The 26065-nt window shown below is 50.3% G+C and overlaps 1 protein-coding gene across 1 annotated transcript in view; it reads right to left on the minus strand.

Moving 5' to 3' along the window:
- LOC137416465 (tubulin alpha chain-like) overlaps window positions 1–7035 on the minus strand; it is a 28254-nt gene extending 21219 nt beyond the window's left edge. Inside the window, exons 1-2 of the mRNA XM_068102064.2 lie at window positions 6909–7035; window positions 3944–4166 (exon numbers count right to left, since the gene is read on the minus strand). Coding sequence (XP_067958165.2) covers window positions 3944–4166; window positions 6909–6911 — 226 coding nt within the window. The 5' untranslated portion in view covers window positions 6912–7035. The remainder of the gene's footprint in view (window positions 1–3943; window positions 4167–6908) is intronic.
- Window positions 7036–26065: the final 19030 nt, after the last annotated feature.

Here is a 26065-nt window from a genome sequence, read left to right on the forward strand (position 1 = left end):
TAGATGAGCATGTGATCAGATGAACCAATTGGAGCAGAAAAGAAACAAAATATATTAGTATGACAGTTGATCATTACCAAGACCAGAAAAGAGGAATTGCCATTGGCAGAAATCGGAATGTTCATAGATCGAGTCATCCCATGGAGTCACAGAAGGCCTTCACTGCAATGCTATGGTTGGTTGAAGAGGTCCATGTTGCCCCATGTTGGCAGAGAGGGAGATCAACATCCTCTTCTGTAAATAGTCATCCCTGTTAGGAGGACAATACATCACACAAACAGGAGGTGGTTGTGGAGGGAGAAGCACAACAAAACGTACTCCTGTGGATTAGTAGGGGGAAGAGTAGCACACTGACAGTGAGAAATGGAGTTCTTGACAAAAACTGCAACTCCACCGCCAGAACTGGGTTGAGGCCTGTTGAATCGGAAAAAGGGAGAGACACAGAGGAACTGGGACATCTGGTGGGAGGAAGGATTCTGTGAGGGAGAGATTATCAGGTTTAGATTGAGAGTTCTGTCATATTAGAGGAAAGACTTCAGATATTGGGGAAGTCCATAGAGTTATGGATGGGAGAGGTGGCACTGTCTGCATGGAGTTGAGAGGATATGTGACAATGTGGAGAGGGGGAGGCGGGAGCATGTGGAATGGAGCATGGGGTGAGCATGGAATGAGTGTTATGCTGGGTAAGCAAAGCGGAGCACGGGATGCTATGGAATCAGACAGCGGCCTGGGGAAGCAGGGGAGGAGCGCCGGGGAGACAGAGCGGGGCGCCGGGGAGGCAGAGCGGGGAGGCTGAGCGGGGCGCCGGGGAGGCTGAGCGGGGCGCCGGGGAGGCAGAGCGGGGCGCCGGGGAGGCAGAGCGGGGCACCGGGGAGGCAGAGCGGGGCGCCGGGGAGGCAGAGCGTGGCGCCGGGGAGGCAGAGCGGGGCGCCGGGGAGGCAGAGCGGGGCGCCGGGGAGGCAGAGCGGGGCGCCGGGGAGGCAGAGCGGGGTGCCGGGGAGGCAGAGCGGGGCGCCGGGGAGGCAGAGCGTGGCGCCGGGGAGGCAGAGCGGGGCGCCGGGGAGGCAGAGCGGGGCGCCGGGGAGGCAGAGCGGGGCGCCGGGGAGGCAGAGCGGGGCGCCGGGGAGGCAGAGCGGGGCACCGGGGAGGCAGAGCGGGCGCCGGGGAAGCAGAACGGGGGCGCCGGGGAGGCAGAGCGGGCGCCGGGGAAGCAGAACGGGGCGCCGGGGAAGCAGAGCGGGGCGCCGGGGAAGCAGAGCGGGGCGCCGGGGAAGCAGAGCGGGGCGCCATGGAAGCAGAGCGGGGCGCCGGGACTGCAGAGACGGGCGTGGGGGAAGCAGAGACGGGCGCGGGGGAAGCAGAACGGGGGCGCCGGGGAGGCAGAGCGGGCGCCGGGGAAGCAGAACGGGGGCGCCGGGGAGGCAGAGCGGGCGCCGGGGAAGCAGAACGGGGCGCCGGGGAAGCAGAGCGGGGCGCCGAGGAAGCAGAGCGGGGCGCCGGGGAAGCAGAGCGGGGCGCCATGGAAGCAGAGCGGGGCGCCGGGACTGCAGAGACGGGCGTGGGGGAAGCAGAGACGGGCGCGGGGGAAGCAGAGACGGGCGCCGGGGAAGCAGAGCGAGGCGCCGGGGAAGCAGAGACGGGCGCCGGGGAAGCAGAGAGGGGCGCCGGGGAAGCAGAGCGGGGCGCCGGGGAAGCAGGGCGGGGCGCCGGGGAAGCAGAGCGGGGCGCCGGGGAAGCAGAGCGGGTTGATTTATTTGTTGATTGATTTGATTTGTTTATTTAAATAAACAAATGCAAATTTCGAATGTGGAAAAAGTAAGTACACCCCTACATTTATCACTACTTCAAATACCTAAAATTAGAATCAGGTGCACCAGCTCAGGTGCAAATGATTAGAACATCGTTGGAGAGGATCTTGGAGAAACCTGTCTTATTTAAACCTCAGACATTTAGTTTGGTTTGCTCTTTGTTGTTGAAGTGTGCGGCGACACCATGCCTAGATCAAAAGAGCTCTTTGAGGCCTTCAGAAAGAATATTATAGATGTCTATGAGTCTGGGAAGGGCTTTTTAAAAATCTCCAAACAATTTGAAATAAATCATTCGACTGTCCGGAAGATCATCTACAAGTGGAGAAGATTCCAAACAACTGCCAACTTGTTCTGGCCAGGCCGCCCCAGCAAGTTCAGCCCGAGAGCAGACCGAAAGATGCTGAAAGGTCTCTAAGAACCCCAGAATGTCATCACGGGACCTGCAGGTAGCGCTTGCCACTGTTGATATCAAAGTGCACGAGTCTACCATTAGAAAGAGGCTGCACAAATTTGATCCACATGGGAGGTGTGCCAGGAGGAAACCTTTGCTGTCCAGAAAGAACATCAGGGCGAGACTAAAGTTTGCCAATGAACACCTAGGCAAAGACCAGCACTTCAGGAACCATGTGCTCTGGACAGATGGGTCAAAGGTAGAGCTATTTGGCCACAGTACCAGAAGACATGTTTCACGAAAACCAAAGACAGCATTTGACCACAAGAACTTGATACCAACTGTAAAGCATGGTGGTGGAAATATTATGGTTTGGGGCAGCTTTGCTGCAACAGAGCCTGGGCAGCTCACCGTCATAGAATCCACAATGAATTCTTCATTGTACCAGAGGGTGCTTGAGGATAATATGAGGCCATCTGTTGGAAAGTTGAAACTCAACCGAAGGTGGACCTTGCAACATGACAATGACCCTAAACATACCAGTAAATCCACCAAGGAATGGCTGAAAAGAAAGAAATGGAGGGTTCTGGAAGGGCCAAGTCAAAGCCCGGATCTAAATCCCATCGAGATGTTGTGGGGGGATTTGAAACGAGCTGTGCATGCAAGAAACCCCTCAAACATCGCCCAGCTGAAAGAATTCTGCATGGAGGAGTGGGCAAAAATTTCTCCCAGTCGATGTCAGAGACTGGTAGACAGTTATAAGAAACGCCTACTTGAGGTTGTTTCTGCCAAAGGGGGCAATGCCACCTATTAGAACCAAGGGTGTACTTACTTTTTCCACATGCGAAATTTGCATTTTTAAATTATACAACAGACTACAAAATGTAAATGTTTCATGATATTTGTTATATTATATCACCTTTGTCTATCAATATTGTTGGAATGAAGATCAAATAGCTGTATGTTTAAATATGTTGAAAAAGTCAAAACTTTACATGGGGTGTACTTACTTTTTCACGTGACTGTATCTACCATGCATGTTACCCATATCCCTCATGTTGAAACCCTTGTATAGTGTCCGAGTTTGAGGTGCTTATTCCAGAAATGGAAGGGTTAGGGAATCCACGACAACACCAGCATGACAGTTGAGAGCTGAGTTGTAATTCCAACCAAGGTGAGACAGCTCAGAAGTGTGTGCATCCCGCCGGGCAATCCTACCTGCCCATACCTGTCGAGCATTCCATCGACTGCAGAACTATTGCCAGTACAGGAGATTTGGTGATACCACGAACTAGGAGCGTTTTTAATTCCATTTGAAATCAGCATTTCAAGTTAACCTGGAATTATCTATCCTACGTTCGTTTGGTCCAAACAAAGGGGTCTCTTTCAGGTATTAACAGCCTGGATGTACCCGGCACCACACCTCCCGCTACCGCTCAATGGGTTCAACCTCAAAATGAGCAAGAAAAGCTTGGAAGTCAAGACCGTCGAGGTTCCGATTCTCAGTGAACGATCTCCTGCTTTCTGGAAATGTTCACCATCCTCATTCACAAATCCCACATCACATGGTATGGTTATACTTTCAATATCTACAAATAGTTAGTAAAACTTAAGACACATCACCATCAGTGGAGAAAATTCAAAAGTGTTACATAAATTAAATTTTAACAATTGCTCTGATTTTCCACCTAAACAATTCAACTGGAATCTGCATCCATTGCAATAAGCACAGAGTGACCCCTACCAATGACAGAGGGTTCCAGGTCCACAAAGACCGCACGAGGGACGTGCTTCCCCGCTCCAGTCTCACTGAAGAACGTGCTGAAGGAGTCGTCCCCATGTCCAATTTTCTTGTCGCTGGGCATTCTCCCATCGAGATCGATCCCGTGCTCCAGGCAGTAAAGTTCCCAGCATGCATTGCCCATCTGAACTCCGGCTTGGCCCACATGGATGGAGATGCACTCGCGCTGCGGAAAAAGCAACGGGTTTTCATTTTGCACATTTCCCAGGAAAGAATGAACAAAACTCAGCAACGTGAGGTGAGATCCGAAGCACAAGGTCTGTTTCTCAAACATCGTGGGCAGGTTGGTGGTCTCTCTGTTTTCCACTGTCTATTCTCCAACATTGCTCCCTCCACTCTCTCAAGCCTCAGACCCTCTCCTGTAACTCCAAGATGCGCATGTTCTTCCAGCAACCCCTCCTGGTTAAACTTCCAAAATCGAGGCCGATTGCCCACCACAACCACAACCACAACCACATTTCAAACGCTGTTCTTTTTTTCCCACTCTTCTCTTTCTTCTATTTGTGAAAAAATTAATCAGTGTAAAAATCAGTCTTATTTTGCTGATGACTCCACTCTATGCCGCTCCATATCTCATCCCTCAGATCGGTAGACAGCAGCCTCCTCACTCGCTGCAGACCTGGACAATATCACAGACTTGTCAAACAAGTGGAACATGTCTTTCAATCCTGATAAATCTCACACTTACTATGTCTCTCCGAAAAGACCGACTGGACAACCCTCCCATCCACTTTCTCAACAATCCTCTCCAAAAAGTTCTGTCGCTCAAGCTTTTGGGTCTCACTATCTGCCATGATCTTTCCTGGGAAAACCACATTTCCAAGCTGGCCTCCAAAGCCAGTCGCCGACTGGGCATCCTCCGTCGTGCGAAGTCCTTCCTTGGCACACCTGAGCTCCTCACCACATACAAGGCTTTCATCAGCAGCTCAATGGAATACTGTTCTCCTCTCTGGGCCGGTGCTCCTGCCTCCCACCTCGCTCGGCTTCACGCTGTAGAAACCAAAGCTTTCAGAATCATTGGAATCTCCCGCGATGAATCTGATTCTGAAGGCCTTTCACTCCCTCACCGCAGGCAGTTAGGTGGTCTCTGTCTTCTACCGACTCCATTCTGGCTTTTCCTGCCCCTCATTTCTTATTCGTCAAAGTCTCCCTCTATTGTGTCCTTCAACCCTGATGTTCGTGTGCTTCCCCCTCTTTCGACAAATCCTTCTGTTCTGTTGTGTCCCGATCCATTCTTTGTCCTAGCTCCTCCACGAGCCTCGACTTTGTATACAGAAAAGTCACGTGTATTTCAGAGTAGACAGAAGGCCTTTCGCTGCTGTCCTAGTCAAGTATCATATTCCCCAAACGATTTGATGAGCAGACGTTGACTCTTCTTCCCCTATTGCCACCATGATGAGACTACATTAGACTACATGAGTGGTGGTGAGCATCTCATCGAAGATCAAATCATCAGGTTGGACAGCATCATCAACTCCTTTTATCATTAATCTTCCTGAGGCAATCATGTTAAAAATCTGGTGTCTTGTGCAAACTAGTAGATTCAGAGGTGTTCTTTATTCAATTAAATTCGTGTTAATCATGATCAACTTATGAATACCTCTTAATAAGAGTTTGTTCATAATCAAATGTCATCTACTCATCAGACCAGACTTGGCGTATAATGGTTGGAGGGTCAACATCGAGTCTGTGGTGAGAACGTGGTTAAAATTAAATAATAACTGGACTTGGTGGTGTAATGAATGGTTAGAGGGTCCGCTCTGAGTCAGAGAGGAGTGAATGTGGTTAAATTAAATAATAAGTCGACTTGGTGGTGTAATGAATGGTTAGAGGGTCCGCTCTGAGTCAGAGAGGAGTGAATGTGGTTAAATTAAATAACTCGACTTGGTGGTGCAATGAATGGTTAGAGGGTCCGTTTTGAGTCGGAAAGGAGAGAATGTGGTTAAATGAAATAATAACTGGACTTGGTGGTGTAATGAATGGTTGGAGGGTCCACTTTGAGTCGGAGAGGAGTGAATGTGGTTAAATTAAATAACTCGACTTGGTGGTGCAATGAATGGTTAGAGGGTCCGTTTTGAGTCGGAAAGGAGAGAATGTGGTTAAATGAAATAATAACTGGACTTGGTGGTGTAATGAATGGTTGGAGGGTCACCACCATCCCCGTGTCTGAGTCTTGGAGGAGAGGAAGTGGTTAAATTAAATAATAACTGGACTTGGTGTAATGAATGGTTGGAGGCTCCGCTCTGAGTTGAAGGAGAGAATGTGGTTAAATAAAATAATAACTGGAGTTGGTGGTGTAATTAATGGTTAGAGGGTCCGCGTGCTCCGACTCCGATTCTGGGTGGTTGGTGGTTCGAGTTGTTAGGGTTAGGTTGGGACCATAGGTTGGGAACCATTGCGCGGGCTTGATTGGCTCGATGTCCTCCTCCGTTAAAGTTCCATGTAAATTTACCAAAAGTTTTTTTCTCGGTCATTTGCCTGCAAATGCCAGTTTAATTAAGAAGTTTACACACCTTTAACCTGGAACGAGTTGACCAATCCAAACCGATTTATCCAAATTTGGACATTCCCAAGGTGTCCTTGTTGAGGTGACATCGTCACAACATTTTATTTACAAATCACAACAAAGCTCTGATTGGTTAAATCTCAAAACGGTTCCATATTTGAAATGATTTCATGCCCTGTGACGTCATCGCTCACGCCACGTCACAACTGAGAGTGCCACATGGGTGCCACCTGGGACTGAAATATCAAACACTTTTCGATTCAAACAACCCTCATGGTGTAAGACATTTGGTACAATTCCCCAAACACAGGTGTGTTCAGGTAATGCCGACGTACGAGGATTACTCGGGTATGTTTGACAAAACGAGCAGGACAGGTGAGGGTGAAGGTACATCGTACTCACCATTATGTTCAAGTTGTACAAACTCACGGGCAGGACAGAGACACGGAGATGTTTAACGGGAGCAGTTTGGAGACGCGCGACGAGTCGTACCAGTCCGAAGAATATCCTGTGCGCGCGCTCTGTGCCTGCTTTTATAGCGTGGGAACGTCAGCGTGACGTCACTGTGCCACCCGCATTAAACTCGCCCCCTGATTGGCCGCTTCGAGCTTGGGCGACGTCTCAACGATAACACCTGAAATGCTTTGAGAGTGACGATTCCTGGCAGGATGACGTGTTTCTCCCAAAAGGAATTAAATCACAAGAATGGAAAACAAATCCTGATTCGTCGGGAAGTTGGGAAATCCCTCTCTCCATGTTCTCCAAAGGTCACGAGGTTCAACAGCTCGCCTGCCCTTGAAATCAGAGTGGACGATATTTATGAGGGTCGGGAGACTTGTCGTGGTGCCACCTTGAACCAACGGTGCCAACCCAGGTGATACTACCCAAAATCCTTGAATCCCAGCCAAGCCTCGGGCGTTTCAATCTAGCCAATGGGCATCCAGTATTTTGAGAAGGTCGCTCTCAGAATATTACAACTACATGACGTCACAAGGCAGAGGGACCTTCCCATCCTTTCCTTCCAAACTCCTCTTTTTGGTCCTCTATTGGTTTCACCGCAGGGACTATAGGTTTGTTTTCTGTCTGTCCATCCCACCTATGGTTTTCCATACTTTTTCGCATACCCTTTAATGTATTCAACTGAATCTTGGTACCTAGCTTTATTATGATATGTTACAGAACAAGTTTGAGTTTCAGGGCGTTTCATCAATTTTTCACAGAGTTGTGCCCTTTTTAGACGAGAAAATATGACATGCAAAGGATTTCTCCTTCTTCTTCTCTACCCCACCCTTTTCTCTCCTATAGCCCTAGATTAACATATATATATATATATATATATATTATATATATATATATATATATATATATATATATATATATATATATATATATATATATATATATTGTAACGAATTTGAGAAGTGTAACGAATTTGAGAAAATGTAAAGAATGTGAGAATTATGGTTTTGTTGTGTGTAAATGGCACCCTCCGTAATGTAAAGAAAGGTCGAAGCTCGTCCTCTTAGTTAATTCCATAAACCTACACACAGGACACCATATATCCTTTTAAATAGTTAGTCCCTTATTCTATGTAGGTTAAGGATGTGTTTCCCAATAGTTTGACTCTTCATTGCACCGAATTAAATAAGAGTAGGCCCCTCCGACGCCCCATGGCAGCTTCCAAGTGCCAGGTTTGCCAGGTTTGCTGCAATTGACTCTTTAGCCACTTTGCTGCATTTCATCCCCTGTCCACTGTTTGCTGCATTTGACTCCATTACGCACGAGGTAACCAATGGAGAAGAAAGGCTTGTCTCCACTTCGTCATTGAGGGGAGGAGTGATTCGGCCCCGCTCAACCAACCCAGAACGAGGGGTTTGGCTTGAGAGGGCGGAGAGAGAACACTTGGGGGAGGTTCGCAAAGGTTGAATGGCGGGGCCTATATAACCGGCAGCGGGACGCTCCCCACGGCAGATGAGCTTTTTGGAGAAGATTGAGGTCCTGGAGAAGTCACAGAGTCCTGAGAAAAGATTGAGAGGTCCGGAGAAGATTGAGAGAGAGGTGCGGCAGATGCGCGATCCAGCTAAAGCAGCCAAGAGAGAACGAGACGTGAGGGGGTGCTGATACTGCAGCAATACGCCGAGACCCTCTAGGCCCTATTGCCGGTTGTGGAGACGCGGAGCTGCCAGCTGCTGTTTGCTTCGAGCACGGAACGTGGACCTCGACGGTGTGGAATTGCCCGGACCTTCCTGCCCTGCCATCGGCTTGGACCTTCTCCTCCCTCCAGTGATTCCTGCCATCATTTCCCCGTGTAAGTGTGATTGTTCGTCCGTCTTTCATGTTGTCTTGGGGTATTAATTAAGACTGCTATATATATAAGCTAATCATTGCACGATGTCTCCTGCTCCTTCCATTGCCTTATAAATCATCTTTCTTTTCCTTTCTGCTTAGTGTGTATAAATAGTAATAAATCTTGTTATTCCCTACTTTGTCTTTACTTCTTCATGCTCTTTCGGTCGCTTTAGAGGTTTCCATATTGAGTGTACGTGGCGCGATTCGGCCAACGTTCAGGATCGGGTTTAGTGAAGGCTAATGACTCGAACTTCGGGTTGCTAAAAACCGCTCGGCAACTAACTAGACCATCCAAACCGGGGTTCGAGCGGTACTTGTCTCCCTAGTCTGCGGAGGGACGGATAAAGGTATTCGGGATAAACCCTGGACCCATAACCCTGATCCGTTCCATCCCGCGGGATAGCATTACAAGTGCCAGGAGTGGAGACGGTCAGCTTAACAAGACAAGGGACTAACCACCCCTTGCTAAGAGGGAAGAGCCGTACTCCGTATCCGTAACTATATATATGTATATATATATATATATATATATATATATATATATATATATATATATATATATATATATATATATACACACAGACTTGGCATTTAATATGGAATATTTTTTTTTCTTGACTGAGGTTTACTTTCTGAACTCAGTATATCAATCTGGTGAGTTTCTTTTACGCTTCGGTGATGTCTTTGTTGAAAGAACCATGTCACTGATTGTCTTTCGCAGCAAGGGGTCAATAACAGGATTATATCACAGGTGGCGTGACAAAATGTAAGGACAGGTACATTTGACGATTGGCTTCACAATCGGGTATATAAGGGTTGTTGCGTTCTGTATTAGTGGAAAACAACTGCTGCACGTCTACAAAAGTTATTGCCGCTTCCTCTGGAGATGGTCCATCAACTTGACAATGCTGTTTGTCATGGAGTGGTGGCTTTACGAAATTCTGGCATGAAACAGCGTGCTATTGCTCGGCAGTATGGCATCACTCAAGGTCAGGTGTCAAAGATCCTGAAACGAAATGCTCAGAGGGGTGTCCCTACTCCAATACCGAGGCCAGGACATCCACGCAGAACCACAAGGAGAGATGATCGCCAGCTGCACCGGTTAGTCTGCAATGGCCGTACCAAGTCAGCTAATCGGCTTAGGGCAGAGTGGCAGCAACTGACAAATGTGCCTGTATCCAGAAGGCTAGTCAACCAATGACTGGTTCAAGCAGGCTATCGTGCCAGGCGTCCCCTGAGACACGCCTGACCAGACAACACAGCCAGCGCCGATTGCAGTGGGCCAGAGAGCACCGTCAATGGCAGCCAGGAAACTGGAATCACGTGACCTTCAGTGACGAGTCTAGATTTCTGGTCTATCGTCAAGATGGCCGCGTCTGAGTGCGCAGACAGTGCATGAAGCCCACAACGAAGATTGTATAGTGCCAAGAGTCCAAGCTGGAGGTGGTGGGGTGACCGTTTGGGCTGCTTTTCATGCAGGGGACAAAACTGACCTGGTTGTTCTGAATGGAAACCTGAACCAGTTCAAGTACAGGGTCATTCTGGAAGAAACATTGCTTCCATTTGTTTGTGCAGCCTTTCGAGGAAACTTTGTCTTCCAAGATGACAATGCACGGCCTCATCGTGCTCGCATGATCCAACACTTTCTTGCTGACCGTGGTGTAGAGCATATGGAGTGGCCTGCCATGTCCCCGGATATGAATCCGATAGAGAACTTGTGGGCAGAATTAACGCATCAAATCGACAACTTGGACCAGCAGCCTACCTCTGTGCATGAATTGCAGCAGGCTATTGTCACTGCATGGCAAGCGATTCCTGTCCAAACCTTGGCAAATCTCGTGAACAGCATGCCTCGACGTGTACGTGCTCTCCTGAATGCTCGTGGGGGTTACACGAAGTACTGAACTGTAATTTTACTGTCTGTAATCCCAGTCATAATTTAGCTTTTGTTTTTGTTGAAATTTTTTTTGACTAATGTGCAAAATAGAGATACTTCTGGAAAACGTACAGAAGTTTAACACAGTACTGTCCGTGAATTGAGTTCGATATCAGTTTACATCACTTTCAAGGATCAATTTATTTGCTTCGAAATGTCAAATGTGGTTTTTGTTTCTTTTAAAGGTCACATTAACAAAATCTAGAATAATTTCAACATAATTCAAATGAACTTTTGGTTCTCAGTCATCTTGAAAAGTAAGTTCACCCCCACAAAAAAAATTCCATATTAAATGCCAAGTCTGCATATATATATATATATATATATATATATGTATGTATATATATATATATATATATATATATATATATATATATATATATATATATATATATATATATATATATATATATATATACATATATAAATACATATACATGTACCAAATATTATAGTAATATTTTTCCTTCATTCAATTCAAAATTACATCTATTTTCCACCACAATATATAATCTATTTGCAATCTGTCTTCTACTGACTCCTCTCTGGCCTCGCTCCCCCAGCTCTCTCTGTGCTCTGCCTCTGTCCCCAAATATTCCTACAGGTCGCACAAGATCTGCCAGCAACCCTCTGATGGTTAAACTGCCGAAATCTAGGCTCTCTGCTCACCTTCATTCCTCTTTTCTCCCGACTCTGGAACAAACTCCCCCACTCCCTTCAATCCCACTCCTCCCTCCAGGTCTTTAAAACAGCTGTTCACCACCATCTCTTATCTTCCCCCATCCAAAACCTTGATCTTTTCTACCCCCGCTAATTTACCACGATACACTTTTTTTTAAATTCTAACTTCTTTCCTGGAAGTCCTTGCAGAGTCCATATGTTTTATACCTCTCCCACCTCCCACAAGCCCTCACCCTCCCACAGTTCTCTCGATGTCCCTGCTCTCAAATGTTGTGTTTGTGTCCTTCGCCATCTCTCCCCATCTTGTCTACCGCTCCCCTTATTTTGTGTTATGTGTCGATTTGACTTTTTGTGTGATTAATGTTAGCTCTTTTACGAGCCTCGATCTTGTATCCAAAAAAAAAAAGATTTTTTTTTTGAAAATTAGAAGAAGAATGAGAAGAAGAAGAGGAAGAATCACTAATTTCACATCTGATCCGACACATCGTGCAGCCATTGTAGTTTTTCATTGGCTGGGGTGGACACAGGGTACAAAAGTGGCTCATTCTTCCCGGGTAATTTGGTACTCGTTTTGCTAACAACAAAGGATTACGTACTGGGGTCAACCCACCTATACCTGGTCGTGTTATAACTTCTTTAGCCATCACCTGGCTTCTCACACCTGCTTTCATAGTGAGTACGAGCAGAAGCCCGTGGTAAAAACACCACGACGCAGAAGCCTTAACGTTTTATTATATAGAAAAAGGGGCGATGCACCTGGGCGCTCACCTGCTAGAATAAAGCAGTATACTACACTGACTGAAGGTATTTTAAACAGTATCACGGTATTTTTAAACCAATTTCAATGGTTGCTAGAAGACAGGGCAGCATGTACAATCATACTAACGTAATCATAAGATATATATTTTAAAATACCTATTTTGGGGGGTAACCCCCACCTCTCCCCCCACACCCCGTACACCCCCTTACACCTCGATTTTCTTAGTTCCATGAGCAAACTTTGGTACATCATGGGTGGTGAAGGTTGTGGTAAAGTTGCGTCGAAATAGTTTGTGTAGTTTCAGAGGAAAAAGCAAATTCCTATTTTGGGGGTCAATCATGGATCCACTTTGACCCCGGTAAACCCCCATAGATCCCGATATTTTTAATGCCGTGAACAAACTTTAGTTTGTCTACCCCTCCGAAACACAACAAATATAATTTGTGCCAAATTCGGTCGCAATCCCTTCAGCGGTTTCAGAGAAGAAGCTGCAAGTGTTTACGGACGGACGGACGGACGGACTGAGCGACCAATTGATGGACGGATGGACTGACGGACGGACAGACAAATTGACGGACGGACGGACCAATTGACGGATGGATGGACTGACGGACGGACCAATTGACGGACGGACGGACCAATTGACGGACGGAGAGGCCAATTGACGGGCGGACGGACAAATTGACGGACGAACGGACCAATTGACGGACGGACGGACCAATTGACGGACAAGCAGACCAATTGACGGACGGACGGACCAATTGACGGGCGGACGGACCAATTGACGGACGGATGGACTGACGGACGGACCAATTGACAGACGGATAGACCGACGAACGGACGGACCAATTGACGGACGGACGGAACAATTGATGGACGGATGGACTGACGGACGGACGGACCAATTGACGGACGGACGGACGGACGGACTGTAAGACTGACAGGCCAATTGACGGACAGATGGACTGACGATGGATGGACCAATTGATGGACGGACGAACTGATAGACGGACAGACCAATTGACAAACGGATGGACGGACTGTAAGACTGACAGACCAATTGACGGACAGATGGACTGACGGATGAACTAATGGATGGACTGACTGATGGACTGACGGTTCAACGGAGGGACTGACGAACCGACGGACGGACTGACGGATGGATGAACTAACAGGCAGACTAACGGACGGACTGACGAACTGATGGGCTGACGGACAGAAGGTGCGCCAGACCATAAGGTCCCCAGAACAACAAACAGACTGTTCAAAGCGGGCTTGCTGAGCAATTGACTCACTCTGTCTGTCTATCTATCTGTCTGTCTGTAGATGTGAGTCCATGATCGAGTAACTCCTTCATCTCAATTTACTGTAATATTTTGACAAGGTGAACACGAATCGGAACACGAATCTGCAGTGGAGCAGGTACTTTGGCTGTAAATTTGGCAAATTGAACGGAGTCTCGTCCCGTCTGTCAATTTAATTGGCGGACGTTGAAGATCCCATCTGGTGTCCTCCGCAAAGAGTAGGCGAGCCATCACCGGCACGCTGAGCAAATTCCCAATTCCTGCCCTGGCTAGTCGAACGTCAAGCCTGGCCAAGCAGTTCGTGAAAACCTGGGCCAATCTTCCCCTGGGACAATCCCACAAGAAAAGGTGGGTTAATAATGGCAATTAAAAGAAGAAGAAGAAAGAAGAAATACAGTCTCATCCTAATCGTGCACGTGCAGACAGGAGCAAAATAATTTCCAAGACTTTCAACATTATTGGAATCTCCCGTGATGAAGCTGAGTCTATGGACCTATCACTTCACCATCGCAGACAGGTCTCTGGTCAACTGTGCCTCATTTTTGGTCTTGCACCCTCTGCCCTCTACAAACTTTGTCCTCCTCACCCTCAGTTATCTGCAGAACGGACCTGATCCACCAGCAACCCCCTCCGAGTGAAATTGCCAAAATCCAGAACCACTGCTCACCTCCAGTCATTTGTTCCTCTTTTTACCACCTGAGGAACCACCTTCCACATCCTCTTCAATGTCGTTCTTCCCTCCAGGTGTTCAAGACAGCTGTTCACCACCATCCCACGTCACCCCCCTACCGTCACCCCCCTACCGTCACCCCCCTACCAAAGCTTAACTCATGTATCCATCTTGTCCACCCCTTGCGTTCTCCCATACCTCTCATCATTTCCCACATCCTTGTTTCCCGTCTCTGTCTATTTTATCCCTCCGCCCTGCTGTTGGCATTTCCCCATTTTCCTTTTGCTCTTCCTCGTGTTATGTTGTGTCCTGATCCGTTCTGTATTCAAGCTTCCATGAGCCTTAACTAGGTATAAAAATTTTAAGGTATGGTTTCCAAAAGCAATGGGCTTACCTTGTGCAGCTTTCTTTACCTGGATGAGCATGGGGGCTTATATTGGACATTTATTTGCAAGGATAAGTCGAAAAGTCTCCGCAATTTCGCTCCTTGTTCCAGAATGGTCTACACTGCTGACCGTTGGCGGCGCTGCAATCACTGAGCATACAAATGGGTGCTTCGTGGGATCGATACCTGGCACTCAGTTGTTGTTGTGCTTTAAACATGGCACTTCCGACTTGCACCAATGAACAGCACTTGAAGCAGCGTTCTGTCGTTCATTCATCATCGGCTGGTAAAGTTATACTTATGGTGTCCTGGGACTCTCGAGGTCCAATCCTTGAGGTTGTTCTGCGACTCCCGAGGTGTAATCGTTGACGGTATCCTGGGACTATCCTTGAGGTTGTTCTGAGACTCTCGAGGTATAATCTTTGACGGTGTCCTGGAACTCCTGAGGTCCAGTCCTTGACGGTGTCCTGGGACTCCTGAGGTCTGATCGTTGACGGAGTCCTGGAACTCTCGAGGTCCAATCATTGACGGTGTGCTGGGACTCCGGAGGTCCAATCCTTGACGGTGTCCTGGGACTCTCGAGGTCCAATCCTTGATGGTGTTCTGGGAATCTCGAGGTCCAATCCTTGAGGTTGTTCTGACACTCCCGATGTCCAATCCTTGATGGTGTCTTGGGACTCCTGAGGTCTAATCGTTGACGGTGTCCTGGGACTCCCAGGGTCCAATCCTTGACGGTGTCCTGGGACTCTCGAGGTTCAATCCTTGACGGTGTCCTGAGACTCCTGAGGTTTAATCCTTGACAGTGTCCTGTGACTCCCGAGGTCCAATCCAAACAAATATTCCAAACAAAGTTCGTCCTTTGTTCTTCTCCCCCAAATTGTGAACAAAAAACAAGAACTATATTGTATTCATCGAATACTTACTCTGCACAGTCAACGCTTCTGTTTTTTAAGGTTTCTTTTTCTTTGATCCAATATGGCTGCCAGACCACGTGAGCGATGACATCATAAATTTATATTTACCAATATAATTGTTGCATAGAGCATGCTCAATAAATTTCAAACTGATCAGTCCAAGTGTTGTCCCTGTCGAATTACGACGTCATCGTTAACAACACCTATTCCTCCAAGCGGAGTTCTTTATAATGAGCCACGTTAAAAAAAAATTCCATGGAGCAGTTTTGGAGATATCGAGATGGGACGTTTTTCTTTTTTTTTCCAAGATGGCGTCTGTACCACGTGACCAATGACGTCATAATTATCACTAAAAATTACATCGGAGGAGGTGCTTCTGAGGTGAAAATTTCCTGTCAATCGGACCAACAATTGCAGAGAAAAAACGAGAACGGCACTCAGTAGAGAGCATACCTCCACCTGTTGAACAGTTTACGTTTTGTATCTCAGAGTAGACCAGAAAATCACAATACAGAATCACATTTAATCAAAATCAATCACAGGAATCACCGACTTGCACCAATGAAGGTCTAGTCTTTCATACCATGATCTACCCCTCGTTTTTGGCCATATCACCCAATGGTGAAGAATCACTTCAAAAATTCTAGCAGCCGGAGCCAAATCCGGATCTACACCAAAATCTAATCATTTCATCCTTGTCACATCCGCTACATCTCTGCCAAATTTCGACCAAATACGTCCACAACTTTTTGAGATATTTTGTTCACAAACGGACAGACAGGAGTGAAAACATAATCTCCATCCATCTTTGGTGGCAGAGGTAAAAATTCGCACTGATCGGATGAAGCGTTGTACTTGTCGAACTATGACGACGTCATAATGATGGCATCGGTGCCTTCATTATGACGTCATAGTTCGACAAGTACAACGCTTCATCCGATCAGTGCGAATAATGAAGGCACCGATGCCATCATCATTAACATATATTCTTCCCCATGGGGAGTACTTGACAATGAGCCATGTTTGAATTTCTTCCATTGAGCGGTTTCGGAGATAGAGGTGCAACGTTTTTCAACATGGCGTCCGTACCACGTGACCGATGAAAAAATTCTACAGGTTGAGGCGCTCATATGGTAAAAGTTCGTGTCAATCAAACCAACTGTTGCCGAGAAAATTAATTTTAAGAATGCAGACTACGTACGTCACATGTACATGTGCAACCGATCGCTTAACCCTGATTTTGGCTTCGCGAGCCAGGAAAATGAGCACATGTCATCTCAAGCAAGGTTCCATCCACTGCATCCAGACTTGTTTGGGATGAAAGGCCTATCCAAGCATCACGTCGCATTTTACACTCGCAACCCGCTCGGAAGTAACATTGGAGCCTGGCACACCAAACCCTGGAAACTCGGGGAACATATTCCTTAGTGGGTGTAGGGTGCATCTGCTTACTGTGATAGCTCTTCCATGAGCCTCGACTACGTACACAAAGAAATTGTTTTGGGCTCACACAAAAAAAATGGAGAAAAAACAAAATTTCATTTCAAAATGCCAACAGGATTAGAACAGCACCGTGCAAAACACTGGGTACCTGCACGTACCTGCAAAACACTGGGTACACCTCACCTGCAAAACACTGCTCGTGTTTTATGGTCGGAACTCGAATCGGAACTCGAATCGGATCTCGAATCGCAACACGAATCGCATCACGAATCGCAACACGAATCGCAACACGAATCGCAACTCGAATCGGAACTCGAATCGGAACTTGAATCGCAACTCGAATCGCAACACGAATCGCAACTCGAATCGGAACTCGAATCGGATCTCCAATCTGAACTCGAATCGGAACACGAATCGGAACACGAATCGGAACTCGAATCGGAACTCGAATCGGAACTCGAATCGAACACGAATCGGAAGACAAACGTGCCGTTGAACAGCATCTTGACTCTGAATTAATCCCGATCGCATGTGTGAGGAGATGAGCGAGATATTTTTTTTAACTCTGTCTACCTGCCCAACATTCAAACAAAATTTAAAATCATTCCAAACAGGAAGATTACTGTTTTTAAGGACGCCATAAAGGACATAAACAACGTGCACAAATAATTTATGTAACGTGCTAGATCGGGTGATGTTGTAGCGGTTCCCGCTGAATGTACACAATCGCCTTGCACCTGCCAGGACGCGGCCAGGGCGCGATCGCCATGCCGGGCTCGTCCGGACGGGCCCAGACGCGCCTCTCCTGGGCATGCCCGGACTCGTCTTTCCCGGGCATGCCCGCTCTCGCCTTTCCAGGGCTCGCCCAGAACGCCCGGGCACGCCCAGCCTCGACTTGCCAGGCCGCGTCCAGGACGCCCGGGCATGTCCAGACTCGCCTTTCCAGGGCTCGCCCAGAGCGTCCGGGCATGCCCGCTCTCGCCTTTCCAGGGCTCGCCCAGAGCGCTCGGGCACGCCCAGCCTCGACTTGCCAGGCCGCGTCCAGGACGCCCGGGCATGTCCAGACTCGCCTTTCCAGGACTCGCCTTTGACACCCGGGCATGCCCGGTCTCGGTTTTCCCGGGCAAACGCCCCGGCATAAATGTGTATATATATTGCTGCCCGATAAACGGGCTTTTCAGAATACCTGAGCTATTTTGTTTCAATAAAGCAACTCGGATGAATTCCGTCTTTGGTCGCGTCAATTCTTTCGACTCGCGTTGGAGCGCAGCTCCTTCACTGGTGACCTACCGACATGGACACGGCAGTGACTCTTAAACTGCCTTCCTTCTGGGAGGCTCACGCGGCTGTTTGGTTCGCCCAGGCGGACTCCCAGTTCGCCCTGCGAGGCATCACCGCGGACGACACCCGCTTCCACCACATCGTGGCAGCGCTCGGTTCCGCCACCGCGGCCCGCGCCCTGAGCCTCCTCGAGCACCCGCCGGCTGCCGACAAGTATGACGTGCTGAAGACGCTCCTCCTCGATGCTTTCGCCCTCTCACCGGTGGCACGCGCACGGCGCCTGCTCGACCTGCCCGAGCTCGGCGACACGTGCCCGTCCGAGCGCATGGACTATATGCTCTCGTTGCTCGGTGAGCACTCTTCGGATTTTCTGTTCCGCGAGCTGTTCCTTCGCCAGCTGCCTCACCCGGTACACCTTGCCCTGGCTGGCACGTCGATCACCGATCCCCGCGCCCTCGCCAGGGAAGCCGATAAGATCTCCTCGGCGGGCCAGCACATCGGCGCGGCTACCTGGAGCCCGCCGCCGTCCGAGGCGATGCCCACGACGCCCGAGCGCCCTGCGCGGTTGGAGGCCGAACTGCCGGTGCAACTGGCGGCCGCCACGCCGCGCCGACCACTTCCGACACGACGGCCGGGGCCTCCACCTGACCAGTCGTGGTGTTATTACCACGCCAGGTTCGGACACAAGGCTCGGACGTGCCGACCCCCGTGCACTTTCGGCAAGTCGGGAAACGGCCGGGCCGGCATTCATTCCCAGCCATGAGCGCCGGCCACTCGGGCAACTTGCTTTTTATTCGGGACAAAGCGTCTGGGCGGCGTTTCCTTTGTGACACCGGCGCCCAACTGAGCATCATACCCGCCTCCGAGCAGGACAGGCGGGACGCCGTTTGCGGCCCCTCTTTGGTCGCTGCTAATGGCTCGGCCATACGCACTTTCGGCCCGCGCGACATCACCCTCTGCTTCGGCAGCCAGCGCTTTCAGTGGACCTTTGTGACCGCCTGCGTCCCCATGGCCTTGCTGGGCGCCGACTTCCTCTGCGCGCACGGGCTGCTGGTCGACATCAAACGTCGTCGCCTTGTCAACACCGAGACCTTCAGCTCCCTGGCGTGCACGATGAGCAGCTCCGCGCCGACCGAACTGGCGTGCGCCCTCCCGACGGCGAACGAGTTCGCTCGCCTGCTCGCGGAATTCCCGGCCCTCACGCGGCCGACGTTTTCGGCCATCGCAGTGCGGCATGGGATCGAGCACCACATACCCACTACGGGCCCGCCGGTCTACGCCAGGGCCCGCCGCCTCGACCCGGCCAAGCTCGCCATGGCAAAGGCCGAGTTCGACGCGTTGGAGCACCTCGGCATCGTGCGGCACTCCAATAGCGCGTGGGCCTCACCACTGCACATCGTGCCAAAGCCGGGAGGCGGATGGCGCCCGTGTGGTGACTACCGCCGCCTCAATGACGCTACCACCCCCGACAGGTACCCGATCCCGCACAGCCAGGACTTTTCCGCCCGTTTGGCAGGACGGGTCATATTTTCCAAAATTGACCTGATACGGGGATACCACCAGGTACCTGTCCGGGCGGCCGACGTCCCGAAGACGGCCGTCATCACGCCGTTCGGCCTGTTCGAATTTTTAAGGATGCCGTTTGGCCTCAAGAACACGGCCCAGGCGTTCCAGCACTAAATGGACGGCGTGCTGCGCGACCTGCCATTTCTTTTCGTCTATCTGGACGACATCCTCGTCGCCAGCACGTCCCGCGCCGAGCACCTCCTCCACCTCCGAACACTGTTCGGTCGCCTCAGCGAGCACGGCTTAATTGTCAACCCGGCCAAATGCCACTTCAGCACGATGACCGTTGACTTTTTGGGCCACCGCATCACCAAGACCGGGGCCGTGCCGCTGCCGACCAAGGTCGAGGCCATCACCACGTTCCCGCGTCCCCGTTCCATCAAGGCCCTACAAGAGTTCTTCGGCATGGTGAATTTTTATCACCGATTCGTGCCCCGCGCTGCTCAGCTCATGCGGCCCCTTTACGAGGCCCTCCGGGGCAAGCCGGCCAAGCATGACATCGTTTGGTCCGCGGCCATGGACGCGGCCTTCACAAGTGCAAAACGAGCCCTCGCCGACGCAACGCTGCTGGCTCACCCGGTGCTCAACGCGCCCATCGCCCTCACTACGGACGCCTCCAACTACGCGGTGGGCGCCGTCCATGAACAATGGGTGGACGGGGTTTGGCAGCCACTTGCTTTTTTCAGCCGGCAGCTCCGGCCGAACGAGTTAAAATACAGCACGTTCGACCGCGAGCTGCTCGGTCTATTCCTGGCCGTTCGCCATTTCCGACACCTCCTGGAGGGCCGCCCGTTCACGGCTTTCGTCGACCACAAGCCGTTGGTCTACGCAATGGCCAAAGTCACGGAGCCGTGGTCGGCCCGCCAGCAGCGCCACCTCTCCGCCGTGTCGGAATTCACCACGGACATCCGGCACGTCGCCGGCAAAGACAACGCCGTGGCCGACTGTCTTTCTCGGGCCAGCGCGAACGCGGTCCACCTCGGCGTGGATTTCGCGCTCATGGCGGCCGACCAGACCACCGACACTTCGGTGCAGGCCCTCCGGGCGGCGGACACGGGCCTCCGCCTGGCCGACATCCCCTTCGCGGGCACCGTCCTGCTCTGCGACATCTCCCAGGGCCAGCCTCGCCCCATCGTGCCCGTTTCCTGGCAGCGCCGCATCTTCGCCTCCATCCACGGCCTTTCTCACCCGGGCCGGAAAGCTTCTCAGAAGCTGGTGTCGACGCGTTTCGTCTGGCATGGCCTTCGACGGAACGTCCACGACTGGGCCAACGCCTGCACGGCCTGCCAGCGGGCCAAGGTCCACCGCCACACCCAGGCCCCGCTAGCACCTTTCACCGTGCCTGCACGGCGTTTCGACCACGTCCACGTGGACCTGGTGGGTCCCCTGCCCCCATCGCGGGGGTTCACCCCCTGCTCACCATGGTGGACAGGACCACCAGGTGGCCGGAGGCCATGCCCCTCACCTCCACCACCACCGCTGACGTGGCGCAGGCGTTCATCGCCACCTGGGTCGCGCGCTTTGGCGCACCGGCGGACATCTCGTCCGACCGCGGCCCACAGTTCACGTCCGAACTTTGGGGTGCGGTCGCCCGCTCGTTGGGGGTCACGCTGCAACGCACCACGGCCTAACACCCCCAAGCCAACGGGTTGTGCGAGCGGTTTCACCGCTCCATGAAGGCCGCACTCATGGCCGGCCTTCAGGACGACGGTTGGACCGACCGGCTGCCGTGGGTCCTTTGGGCCTCCGCACGGCCCCCAAGGAGGACCTCCGGGCGTCCGCCGCCGAGCTCGTCTGCGGCCAGCCGCTCCGCGTCCCGGGCGAGTTCGTGTCCGACGCTACCAGTCCCTGGTCCGCCGCACACCAGCGCTCGGACCTCCAGGAGGCCGCCCGACGATTTGCCCCCGTGCCAACGTCCCGCCACGGTGGCCCCCAGTCCTACGTCCCCCCGGCGCTTCGCACAGCGGAGTACGTCTTTGTGCGTCATGACACGCACCGGGGGCCACTCCGGCCGCCGTACGACGGGCCCTTCCGGGTCCTCCGACGGGGCGACAAGTCCTTCGTCGTCGACGTCGGCGGCCGGTCGGACCGGATCTCTGTGGACCGCCTCAAACCGGCGCACGTGGACGTCGACCGACCACCACGGTTGGCCCTTCCTCCGCGGCGAGGCCGCCCCCCATCTACAGTTCCCCCCGCTCGACCACCCACCACCGGATCGGACCCCCCCCCTCCCACGACCCTCCAGGGGTCGCTTCGGCCGGGTCATCCGGACCCCCCTAAAATTGACCCTGCCGGTGCAGGTCGATTCTGGAGGGGCGTGTGTAGTGGTTCCCGCTGAATGTACACAATCGCCTTGCACCTGCCAGGACGTGGCCAGGGCGCGATCGCCATGCCGGGCTCGTCCGGACGGGCCCAGACGCGCCTCTCCTGGGCATGCCCGGACTCGCTGTTCCCGGGCACGCCCGAACCTCCCGGGCACGCCCGGTCTCGTCTTTCCCGGGCATGCCCGCTCTCGCCTTTCCAGGGCTCGCCCAGAGCGTCCGGGCATGCCCGCTCTCGCCTTTCCAGGGCTCGCCCAGAGCGCTCGGGCACGCCCAGCCTCGACTTGCCAGGCCGCGTCCAGGACGCCCGGGCATGTCCAGACTCGCCTTTCCAGGGCTCGCCCAGAGCGTCCGGGCATGCCCGCTCTCGCCTTTCCAGGGCTCGCCCAGAGCGCTCGGGCACGCCCAGCCTCGACTTGCCAGGCCGCGTCCAGGACGCCCGGGCATGTCCAGACTCGCCTTTCCAGGACTCGCCTTTGACACCCGGGCATGCCCGGTCTCGGTTTTCCCGGGCAAACGCCCCGGCATAAATGTGTATATATATTGCTGCCCGATAAACGGGCTTTTCAGAATACCTGAGCTGTTTTGTTTCAATAAAGCAACTCGGACGAATTCCGTCTTTGGTCGCGTCAATTCTTTCGACTCGCGTTGGAGCGCAGCTCCTTCAATGTAATAGACACTGGGTAACAACGGTGATAAAACTCCGAATTAATTTATTTGTACGCGTTTAAACCTCTATAAACCATCATTTAAATTAAATTAATTACTTGAACACTGTATAACAGAAATCGCCATCATCGTACTTTCAATAACCACGCTATGTATCGATATATAGCATGAGCGGGCGTGGCCTGTAGGAGGGTGCATATTGAGTGAAGAAGAAGCTGCCGATTGGATGCTGCGTTCTATGGTGATAAATAAAGCCTCCATGTCATAAGTTGCGACTTAACGTCTAGTCAGGGCCCTTATATTAGGGATATTTTGAGGCCGTTTGGTTCAAATTCTTCCAAAAGCACCAAATTTGGCCCAGATGTTGCCCATGCCATACTCTTTCGATTTTTGACGGGCGCCAAGACGGGCGCCCCCCCCCCCCGGGGGCCCCATATTGGCGAAATACTAAATCGCCGCCACCCAGATTGGAGGAAAATCAGTGAAATAACCAAAAGGGTTGGAATCATGTATGATACCACTTTTCAGGGGTTTTCGAGGTCGAGGAATCCAATTATGATGTTATTTTGATGATTCGAGGTCGAGGTCAACCCTCAAGGTCATCTTAAAGGTCATTTTTGAGTTTTTGTCAAGATTTACGCGAGGTTCACCATTTTATGTTTCTGGGTTGGGTAATCGAACTCTGACCTTATTTTTGACAATTAGAGGAAATATTTACATGTCTATTTCCTAATTTTCAGGCATATGCAGTTCATCAGTCTAATTACAAAGGTACGGATTTTGATGTTTTATGAACTGTATGCCATATCCTTGTGTTTAATTTTTGTGCGATCATGATCCGGGTTCATGCATACATGATTGTATACGTCATAAATATGACGTCATAGGTCATGTGACCTGGCGGCCATATTGGATTTTATGAAAACCTTAAAAATGGATCCCTGCCTTCATTTTTCGATCGATTCATTTTGAACTTTGACCACTTATAGTACGCCATGTGATTGGATGCATATCCTAATTATGACGTCATAGGTCAGGTGACATGGCGGGATGGACCGGTATGGTCCCCGGATCATACCGCCCTTGGCGCCCGTCAAAAATCGAAAGAGTATGGCATAGGCAACATCTGCGCCAAATTTGATGCTTTTGGAAGAATTTGAACCAAAATATCCCTAAGGGCCCTGACTAGTCGTGTTATTACAGTCCATAAGGGTAGTTGGTGACTTGGTGCGTAAAACTGCTCCAGTAGCGCTAAATTTCCGGATTTTTTAAAAACAATCTTGAAAATCATTATTTTATTACTAGTACCCGACTGCAAAGCCGCAATGAGCCGGCGAAGCCAAAGCCTCTTGCCACTATTTTACCCATCACTATGGCATCAGTAGGTTAAGTAGTTGGTAGTAGGTTGGTGTAGTAGGTACCGTACCTAGTTCAAAATGACACCATTTGCATTCTGGATGAGATTAAAATTTATACAATTTCCTTCTTGATTAATTCGGTGAATTCCGTCTCAACTTCGGATATTTCCGGCTGTGAAAAACTATCCCCTACGGCCGCAAGATTTCTAAAAAATAATTCTTCGTCAATTTTAGAATATTTGACGCCATTTTCAGCCTCCAAAATGTGGTAAAAAGCTTTTTTGAAATATTATTTACGCTCGAATCTCATTGGTTCCGGTGTTTGGTGACGATTTTCGTTGAAGATAACCAGGCCCGAGGTTGGTCTTAAAGTATTTTAATTACAAATTAGAGGTGCATTAAATTGTGAATCAAACAAAGACGGGTGAAATAAACTCCTATTGAACTTTTTCGCAATTTTTTTATGCATACTTCCGCATCCGGAAGATGGCGGCCTCCATTGAGTGATTTGGTTTTTGAAATATTTTTTCAAATGCGCGAATCTCATTGGTTCCGGTGTTTGGTGACGATTTTCGTTGAAGATAACCAGGCCCGTGCGGGCCGAGGTTGGTCTTAAAGTATTTTAATTACAAATTAGAGGTGCATAAGATTGTGAATCAAAAATAGATGGGTGAAACAAACTCCTATTGAACTTTTTTCAATTTGTTATGCATACTTCCGCATCCGCAAGATGGCGGCCTCCATTGAGCGATTTGGTGCGTCAAAGTTTCGAAATTCTCAAGGGATCCAGCAACATCTGGCTTTTCAACATAATACGTACGCGTTCATTCACAACACCGGCTTCGCCGGCTATAATTGATGTACAGGAGCACCATGACATTCGCGGGTTTTTTCCTTCGCGGATTCAATCTATCGCGATGAATTTATCAAGGCAAGGTTTGCGGATTACGGTCAATGTGCTCGAAATTATTGCGGGTTGGCGAACTGTTTCCCACATTTACTCACCTATTTAACACGGGCCGGGCCGTCGACACAATAACCGCCTCAGACTCCACAACACCATCATCTCCATAAGCTCCTCTTTATCTTATCGGGGATGCCTCTTCATGGTGGTTGTTACCCCCCCCCCCCCCCCCCTCTCCCCGATGTTAGTCTGGGCCAAATCCCTCCCCATTCTTCTCTGCTGCGCAGATTCGTCATGGTGGCGCGGTCACGGTCAGAGTGCCCATCGGTCCCCATGGACCGGCCCGTTCCCTCCCTCCATCTCTAACTCCGTCGTGGCCCTGACTTCGTGAAGACGGGGTCCACCATCCTGGATGTGGGGGATCTCCGCGTTGTTCCTGCGGGATCGATCGGCTGTCTCCGTGCGGAGGGCTTGTCCCAGAGAACTGTCATGGGCTATACAACAACAACAACTCGACCTTTTCATCACCATCACATTATTGAATCAAGTTTATCACTATGATTATTATTAAAGGCAATTTTCATGATCTTAACTCAAGAAAAGAATCTCTATTTTCTGTTCTCTTTATTTTATTTTTTATTTTTTTCTGTATACAAGATCGAGGCTCGTGTAAGAGCTAACATTGATCACAAAAAGACAAACTGACATACAACATAACATATGATAAAGGGAGTGGGAGAACAAGATGGAGAGCAGAAATTAACTATTTTATTCATGGAAATAAACACCAAAAGCAATGCACAAACATGTTAATAAAAGGGTTCGGTTTGGACACATTTTAAAGTTGAAGTCCCCAGCCATATTTTCCCCATGACCCACTAAGTTTGCGAATTTGCTGTTTACAGGGATCTTCAGGAACGTAACCGCCACGAACGGCAAAGCCTTCCACTATTTACCAGAACACTGCACGGGGTGTCGTGTTCTATGACCTCTCTAGTTAGCACGTGCCCTGCACAGC

Source organism: Myxine glutinosa, chromosome 1, assembly GCF_964187855.1.
Source record: "Myxine glutinosa chromosome 1, kmMyxGlut1.1, whole genome shotgun sequence".
In the NCBI taxonomy this organism is placed as follows: domain Eukaryota; kingdom Metazoa; phylum Chordata; class Myxini; order Myxiniformes; family Myxinidae; genus Myxine; species Myxine glutinosa.